This window comes from Bos mutus, chromosome 11, assembly GCF_027580195.1.
Source record: "Bos mutus isolate GX-2022 chromosome 11, NWIPB_WYAK_1.1, whole genome shotgun sequence".
Lineage (NCBI taxonomy): Eukaryota > Metazoa > Chordata > Mammalia > Artiodactyla > Bovidae > Bos > Bos mutus.
Window position 1 is genome coordinate 3,716,449 of NC_091627.1, and position 9,088 is coordinate 3,725,536.

Here is a 9,088-nt window from a genome sequence, read left to right on the forward strand (position 1 = left end):
ATTCAGGAAACGAAGATCATGGCATCCGGTCCCATCACTTCACGGCAAATAGTTGGGGAAACAGTGGAAACAGTGGCTGACTTTATTTTTGGGGGCTCTAAAATCACTGCAGATGGTGACTGCAGCCATAAAATTAAAAGACGCTTACTCCTTGGAAGAAAAGTTATGACCAACTTAGACAGCATATTAAAAACGCAGAGACAATACTTTGTCAACAAAGGTCCATCTAGTCAAGGCTATGGTTTTTCCAGTAGTCATGTATGGATGTGCGAGTTGGACTGTGAAGAAAGCTAAGTGCTGAAGAATTGATGCTTTTGAAACTGTGGTGTTGGAGAAGACTCTTGAGAGTCCTTTGGACTGCAAGGAGATCTAACCAGTCCATCCTAAAGGAAACAAGCCCTGAATATTCATTGGAGGGACTGATGTTGAAGCTGAAACTCCAATACTCTGGCCACCTGATGCAAAGAACTGACTCATTAGAAAAGACCCTGATGCTGGGAAAGATTGAAGGTGGGAGGAGAAGGGGATGACAGAAGATGAGATGGTTGGATGGCATCACCGACTCAATGGACATGAGCTTGGATAAACTCCAGGAGTTGGTGATGGACAGGGAGGCCTGGCATGCTGCGGTCCATGGGGTTGCAAAGAGTTGGATATGACTGAGCGACTGAACTGAACTGAACTGAATAATGCAACTATTAAACGTATAATTATTTTAATAACTACGGAACTTTTATATAGCAGTAGCGGTGTCTTTAGTTTAATAGCTCCTGCAGTAATTCCTTCTGTGGAAAGAACCAGAGGCTGGTAATAAAGAATATGGCACATCTTTAAATTGACATCCATATGATATTACTTCTAATATGTTTGACTCGAGCTCTGTCACTTGGAAGATACATATACCTCATTTGAGTTTGATCAGCTGGTGTTTAGAAAGAAAAGACGCAACAGTATAAGAAAGCTTACCTAGAATGTAAGCGGTAAATACACCCCAGGGCGTGAGTAGAAAATCAAATCAGCACTGGATAACAATCCATCGTGACTGTTTTTTCCCCAACAATGCAAGGATCATCTGATGTTATAAAATGTATTAATGCAATTTACAACCTCAGTAGGTTAAAGGAAACGATTTGGTTATCTCAAAGCAGAAAACATGTTGGTTAGAGTTTAACAGCAATTCTTGGTTAAAAGCAAGCCAAAACAAAACCTTTTATTTAAATAGAAACAGAAGGGCTTTCTTTAACCTAATGGAATGTATAAAACCACAATTTCCAGCAAAAATCATTCTTAAAAGTGCTGCCATCCTTAACTTTGTTCCTTTTTTTCCCCTGAATTTTTTCTCTGTTGCTGGTTTTTAATAATTTGCTATTCGTGTCCTGGTGTAGTTTTCTTCAGCTTCCCAGGCGGCTCAGTGCTAAAGAATCTGCCTACCAGTGTAGGAGATGAAAGAGATGTGGGTTCAATCCTTGGTGTGGGAAGATCCCCTGGAGAAGGGCATGGCAACCCACTCCAGTCTTCTTGCCTGGAGAATTCCATGGACAGAGGAGCCTGGCAGGCCGCAGTCCTTGGGGGTGCAAAGAGTCGGAAACAACGGAGCACGTATGCACACACAAAGAATAAAGCCAAAGGACAGGGTGTGCGGTCAAGGTTGTCAAGGTGAACTGTACTCACAAGGTTGGTGAACATGTGGGGACTTGGGGAGAGCGTTACACCTGGCACGGACATTTCTCAACCCTTCCCATTCCTTGCCCTACACAGCTCTCCCACCTGGCTCTTCCTTAGGTATAATCTTTATAAATCACCCACGATCGAGTGAGTAAAATGTTCCTCAGAGCTCTGTGGGCTGCTCTAGCAGACTAACCAAACCCGAGGAGGGGGTCACTGGAACCTTCATCTTCAGCCCAGAGGGGAGTGGTCAGAGTGCGGGTAAGAGCTCCAGTTGGCATCTGCAGTGGGATCTGGGGGCAGTCTTGTAGGACGGGGCCCTTCACCTGCCTGGTCTGGAGTGTGGGCTATCTTGCTGACTGGTCCACGGGCGTGGGGAGAGGTGTGTCCTGGCGTTAAGTGGAGTGTTGTGTACGAGCCAGTCAAACCCGGTCGGTTGGTTGCACAGTGCAGACCATCACTGACTGGTTTTACTCTGTCCCCTCAGTCACCTGCTCGAAGGGGCTGGGTGTTCAGCCCCAGCTCGAATCGTAGGTCTGTTCTCTCTCCTCTCAGCTCATCAGCTTTGCTTCTTGTGCTTGGAAGCTCTGACATTGGGTGTGTACACATCTGGGGAGAAGCAGGAAGACATGAGGCCTTCCCCGGTGGCTCAGACAGTAAACACTCTGCCTGCAACGTGGGAGACCCGGGTTCGATCCCTGGCCTGCGAAGATGCCCTGGAGAAGGGAATGGCCACCCACTCCAGTGTTCTTGGAGAATCCCACGGACAGAGGAGCCTGGAGAGGTGGCAAAGAGTTGGACACGACTGAGCAACTAACATTTTGAGAAGTACCAGGGGGAGATGGGGTCACACCATCTTGTCCAGATTGAAAGTCTGGCCACCATGGTCTTTTGGGAAAGTTTCCTATTAAACTCTGCCAGAGTTGGCTCTGCTCGCTTTCAATTGACTATGTTTTTCTTGTTTTTTAATTAACTTTTAGTTGATCTACACTGTTGTGTTGGTTCCTGCTGCACAGCAAAGTGAAGCAGTTATAGACGTGCATATATCCACTCTCTTTAAGATTCTTTTCCCACACAGGCAACTGTATTGAGTAGAGCTCCCTGTGCTGCACAGTAGGTCCTTATTAGTTATCTATTTTATATATAGTAGTGCGGCTGCGCCAGTCCCAGCCTCCCAGTTTATCCCTCCCCTCTCCCCCTGGTAACTATGTTTGTTTTTTTTACATCTGTGACCCTATTTCTATCTTGTAAATAAGTTCATTTGCACCATATTGTTTTAGATTCCACAAATAAGCGATATCATATGATTTTGTCTTTTGCTGTCTGACTTCACTTTGTATGATCATCTCTAGTTCTGTCCATGTTGCTGTAAATGGCATTAATTCGTTATTTTTTATGGCTGAATAATATCCCACTGTATGTATGTACCACATTTTCTTCTTTAAACAAAGCCTTTTATTTTGTACTGGGGATAGCCGATTAACAGCACTGATATGGTCTCAGGCGAACAGCGAAGGGACTCAGCCGTACATATACATGTATCCATTCTCCCCCAAACTCCCCTCCCATCCGGGCTGCCACATAACACCGAGCGGAGTTCCCTGTGCTATACAGTTGGTCCTTGTTGGTTATCCATTTTAAATAGAGCAGTGTGCGTACCACAGCTTCTTTATCCATTCGACTGTCGATGGTCACTTGGACTACTGTGTTGCTGGCAGGAGGTACCCACTAGGGAGCTGTCACACCATCTTGGGCTGGCCCAGACGTCTGGGGAGATGGAGGCCCCACTGGGTGGTGGTGATGGTGGAGAAGGTGGGGTCACAGAACGGGGGTGCCGGGGCAGCCATGCTGGCCGCTGGTGGTCACGGAGCACTTCCTGTGCGGACACTGCTCCGGGAGCAGGATGGCTGATTTCTCCCTCCATCCTCACCCGGGGCCCACGGGTCGCCCCTTCTGCGTGCCCCATTTTACAGGTAGGGGACAGATGAGGAGCAGTGGCAGCGGGACATCGAGCAGGCTGGCCTGCAGCCCCTGCCAGCACCTGGCCGGGATGGCCGCTGCCCTGGGCGGTCACAGAAAGGTGCTTCCTTCCTTCCCACTGCTTGGGGGCTGGGTCTTGGCCTTCCTCCTCTTTTCCTGCCCGGGAGCTTTCCCTCTGGAGGGGTTTGGTGTCAGCTGAGAGCTAGGGTGTGGAGCCGAATGGCCTGGGGCCTGGTCCAGCCCTGAGCTGGACAGTCCGTCCAACCCCGTCCTCCTGCCTCTTACAGAGAGAAAGAAGCATCCTCAGTACCGTGCAGGGGCTTAGGAAGCCGAAACAGCAGAACGTTTCTTGCTCCCCTTTCTCTCTTGGGGCGTGGATCAGCCAGGCCATGCCTCCCGTGGGGAGGGGGCCCTGAGCTCCAAGAGGGCGGGGACAGCGGCCCTGCCTCTTTGATGCTGTCCCTGTGGATGCGCCCACAGAGCAGGCCGCGGCTCCTCCCCGCCCTGGAGCTCCAACACCCCCACCTCTGGGGAGGGCAGGAGGGGCCAAGAAATCTATTTTGTTAAGAAACATAAACGAAAATGTATGATTTCCAGGGTGAACAGCCCTATCAGCAGATAAGGTTTCCGCAGCCCTGTGATAGTAGAGGTGGGTGAAATAAAGGGAAATTGCATCCGACAGCCCCCGGAATAGAGGAGACTGCGCCGGGGGCGAGGGGCGGGCAGACATCACCCTTCCCGGTCAGTCCTGCCGTCACCCTCTGAGCCGTCCGCGCCTTCACCCTCTGCCCGTCGTCCAGGAAAGACTCAGAAGGGAGAGCACAGGCTTACGCCTTTATTGCTGAAGGAGGAGCGGCCCCGAGCAGGAGGCCCCAGGAGGGGCCTGGAGGGGCCTTGGTCCCAGGAGGGGTGACCTCTGTCCCGGTCCCTCCTGGTCCCCTGATGGGGCAGGAGGGGTGACGTCGTCTGTCCCCAGAGGGCCAAGGCTCCCGGGCTCTGAAATGGACATAGGGCTCCCCTGTGATTCCTGGGGCACCTGCCAGACCCTTGCCAGCCTCTCCCTGGCTGGGGGTTCAGGACGGCCCCTCCTTGGGAGAAGGACCCCCCTAGCCTCCCCATTAGGTGCCCACTTCCTGGGCCTCCACCTTGGCCCTTAGGTCTGCCAGGAAGGAGGTGGAGGAGGTCAGCATGTAAGTGAGGCCAGGACACAGGTCACCCCACAACAGCAGGCATGTGGCCAGCCGGCTCTGCAGTTGCCAGGAAGGACCCCAGCTTCCAGCCATTCCCAAGGTGGGATCCCGGGCCTAATGGGGGTCCTGGGCCCCACCAAGACCCCGTACCCCATGTGTGTGCCCAGGATGTGGGGCAGGGCAGGCAGCTTACCCCAGAGGTGCCGGCAGGGGCTCACCTAGATGTGGCACTGCTCTGTGGGGAGGGAGAGCCGTGGGGGGGCGTCAGGATGGGACTGGACACCCCAGGACAGAGGGAGCTGGGGAGGGATCCCCACAGGGTGCTGCACCCCAACCCCTCCTCCTGGGAGGCCTGGGGAAGGAAGAGGGGCGGCCGAGCTCACCCGCCCCCTGGCGCAGGCCCAGGACCATCTGCACATGCTCCAGCAGCGACGCCAGGGCCCCGGCGAATTTCTCCATGGCCTCATCATCCATCTCGGGTCCTGGCTGTGGGGCAGGGCATCAGGCCCTGAAGCAGCCCCAGCCCCGAAAGCCCAGAGACCCTGAGGGCTCCACCCGGGCGCGAACCCAGGAAGGAGGCACCAGTGTGCTGGGGCTCGAGGAGCTTGGTCCTGCCTCGCCTCCCAGGGTGGTCTGCAAGCCTCGGGCCCCTGCCCGACCCCCTCAGCCCCGTTCCTCTCCGCTTCCTCCCGGGCGGTGCAGGGGTGTCTGCACGGTCACGGGAGGAAAGGCTCCCCCTGCCCCACTAGCCTGGTCTCGCCCACCACCCCTAGTGGGTTGACAGGACCAGGAGCCGCGACTGCCCGGTGCTCACGGCCCCCCTGGGAGCAGGGGCAGCATCACGGCTATATTTCCTTCAGCCAGAAGGTCGCCCTTTAAGGTTGCTTTCATATCTGAAAGTGTTCTGAAGTCATTAAAAATCTCCTCCTAGAAGACTCCTGGATTAATATTAGCCAGTTCTGCCCACTGGGCAGCGAGGCCCCTCCTGGGGAGAGACCACTGAGCCTTCTGCCTCAGCCCACTCGCCCGTCCCAGACCTTGTCCCAAGCACTCCGCCCCCTACGTGTCACATACATCTGACCACCAGTGTCTGGCGCCATGGCTGGGACCTTGGCTTGCGTGTCCCGTGGGGGCCAGTGAGGCAGACCCCTCCCCTTCCTGCCGCCAGGGGCCCTGAAGTTTGGGCATCTCGAGTGCCCCTTATTAACAGTTGCACCAAGGGTGCCGTCTCGGTGAGGCGCAGCTCCTCTGGACACGCTCTGCAGGGTTCCCACGTACCCAGACACTGGCACATCACACTGCCCTCATCGGTGGGCATCGGCCCTCCATGCAGAAGATCGTGTAGCTGCTGTAGTCTGTGTCCGGCACAGAAATCTTCCTTTCCCCGTGATCTGGAAAAGGGGCCGGAATGGAGCCTGAAATCTCTTCTGATTCCCTCCACCACAACTGTCGGGGGGCCCAGAGCATCGCCTGGGAGTGCTGTTTCCCACGGCAGCCAGTGGGCAGGCAGTGTCCTCTCCAGACACCCAGTGAATGCCCTCTCTACCAGGTGTGGAAAGCCCACCCCTGGCTGCACTAGTCTGATGGACCCCCAGCCAGGACACTTTCGACAGCATCATCCAGCTGAGACCACCCCCTCCCACACTTGGGCCGAGACTGGTGACAGCTCTGACACGTTGATGCTACGGCAAAGCCGCTCTGTGTGCCCACCGCCTGCTTGGGCAGACTCTGCTTCCCGTGTCCTGCACGTGGCGTCCATTCAGTCAGTTATTCCTCCAAACCCCCAGGCACTAAATCGCAGGTGGGCCCCCTCCCTGGAGGTAGGTGCCCAGGTCCCTGAGCAATCAACAAATAATTCAGGATGGAACTTGAGTCCGGAGTGATACATGGACTGCAAAGAGTGGAAGACAGAAGGGAGAGTATTTCAAGAAGAAGGGTGGCGATGGCTCTGTCTTTCAGAGGTTGGGGGGACCTGGGGGAGCGTGGGGAGACCCTGCATCCTTGGGGTCCTCATTCCCTGCTTAATTGGGAGCAGGACGATGGTAAGTCCAGACGCCTTCCCAGGCAGACCCGAGGTCCTGCAGGTGAGGAGCAGGGGATCCCCACCACACCCACTGCCTTTCAGAAAGAGGATGGGGGAGCCTCCCCTGGTGGCTCAGTGGCAAAGAATCCACCTGCCAATGCAGGAGACACGGGTTCAATCCCTGGTCCGTGAAGATCCCACAGGCTGCAGAGCAACTAAGCCCGGCACTGTAACTACTAAGCTGCGCTCTAGAGCCCAAGAGCCGCAACTACCGAGCCCACGGGCTGCGACGACGGCAGCCGCGTGCCCAGAGCCCGTGCTCTGCAATGAGAGAAGTCCGGCACCGCAACTGGAGAGTAGCCCCGGCTCACCGCAACTAGAGAAAAGCCCGTGCCACGAGGAAGACCTGGTGTGCCCCCAAATAAATAAATAAATGAAATGAAATATATATGAAAACGAGGCCGTGACAAGCAGCAGAGGCGAGAGGCCCTGTGGATCGGAGAGAGGGCAGCTGGGCCCTGGCATGGGGGCTGGATCTGGGGGCACAGGGTGTGTCCCAGGGAGGCTGCCAGGGCTGGGGTCAGGGGTGAGGCCTGGAATGTTCCAGAAGCAGGTTCCAGATCGGAGAGGCAAATGCACAGTGCGCCCGCCCACCGGTCTGCTTTGTTTTGGAGATTTTTAAGGAGCCGCAGGCCAGTTAGTGAACAGGGAGCTGGTCATGTGTCTGCCCACAGAACCCACCCCACGGTGCACAGGATGCCTGCCCTCTGCCCTCCACCTTCGCCAAGCAGGCAGTGCCAACGGGGCAGGAGGGCGTGGGGGCCTCAGGCCTCGTCACCCCAAGAATGACCTCCGTGGGGGCAGGAAGCAGGGCCTGGCTTGCAGCCCTAGGCCACAGACTCGAGCCGACTCCTGCTGCCAGGACGGTGAGCACCTCAGACTGTTGGGCAGGGCCCTGTGTGGACCGCGGCTGCCCCGAGGGCACGCGGGGCCCGGGCTGGGCCACTCACAGTTGACCGTGAAGACAGCAGGGTCCTCCGTCTTCTGGGCCATGAGGGTCTTCTCCACACACTCGTGGTTTTCCCTGAAAAGCCAGGTGGTTGCGGGGGAAGGGGTTATTCATGAGCCCTGCAGAGGGACAGGAGCTGGGCTCCGAGAAGTGTCCACAGGGCAGGCGGGCACCTGGGCTGGCCCTCCATGGACCCCAGCAGGCGACCCAGGAGATGGACAGCCGGGCAGGCAGAGCTGACCGGAACCCAGCAGGCCAGTGGCCTGAGGCCCAGGGCACAGGTCATCTCAACACTAACCCCGTCCGCATGGGGCTTGGACACAGCGCCTCCGAGGATGCTGGGCTCCTGAGGGCTCAGAATTCCTCAAGTCTCCGCCCCTCTTCTCTGGGACAGACAGGACTCCTGGCAGCAGCTGCCCAGGCCCGATGCCCAGCGTCCTGCACACAGGTCTCTCCCCACACCGACCCCAGGGCCACTCCGTGTGATGGGCTTTTTGCCCCACGGCCCTGGGCTGGGCTCCGAGGGGACAGGGCCTCTGAGCCCCATTCCCCGTCCCTGGGGCCTTGGTCCCACCTACACCCCACCGCCGGGGGAGTCCACAGCCCTGGGGATGGGGAGTTCCACGTTGAGGGGGAGAACACCCACCGTTTCTGCAGCAGGATCTCCAGGTCGCCCTCGGGGTGGGCTTCAGCTCCTCCACATACACTCTCAGGGGGCCGCTCTCGGCGTCCAAGAGGAGCATGTTGCTGGCCGCCATGGCCACCGTGTGCCACATCCCCGCCACCTGGGGAGGGACCTTGAGCTGCATTCCGGGGGCGGGCAGGGGGCCCCAACCCCACAGTGGGCCCTCTGTCCCACCCCAGCCGGGCCTGGCTGTCTCCTACATGGCCAGGGTTCTCAGGAAGTATGATATACGCGGGTTCCGGGTGCACTTGGGGACCACCTGCTGTGCGCGGACACGTGGGTGGGAGGGGGGAGGTTCTTGAATATTTGGAACAACCCCTGTCTTTGCCTGCCCCCCTACCCCCTCACTGTCCTAAGTCAGCCCCCATTCAGGGTGTGGACCCTCTGAGGACGAGTCCATCCTGGGATGGAGGGGGAAACGGGAGAGTCTGGGGACCAGGTGGCTGGAGACAAGTCCTTCCAAAGTCTGTGGGACCAGGTGGCGCCCCCAGGACCAGCCTCCTCTGGTCCCGCATTAGACTTCTGCAGTCCAGGCT

General features: G+C 56.7%; 1 protein-coding gene across 1 annotated transcript; it reads right to left on the reverse strand.

Annotated features, from left to right (window-relative positions):
- Positions 1-4,763: 4,763 nt before the first annotated feature.
- Positions 4,764-8,676, reverse strand: LOC102282684 (beta-lactoglobulin-2). The gene is made up of 5 exons (XM_070380085.1): positions 8,573-8,676; positions 7,793-7,942; positions 7,131-7,179; positions 5,219-5,321; positions 4,764-4,804 (listed from the first exon to the last, which is right to left on the reverse strand). The coding sequence occupies exons 1-5, from the start codon at positions 8,674-8,676 to the stop codon at positions 4,764-4,766; spliced, it is 447 nt and encodes a 148-aa protein (XP_070236186.1).
- Between the last annotated feature and the right edge of the window lie 412 nt (positions 8,677-9,088).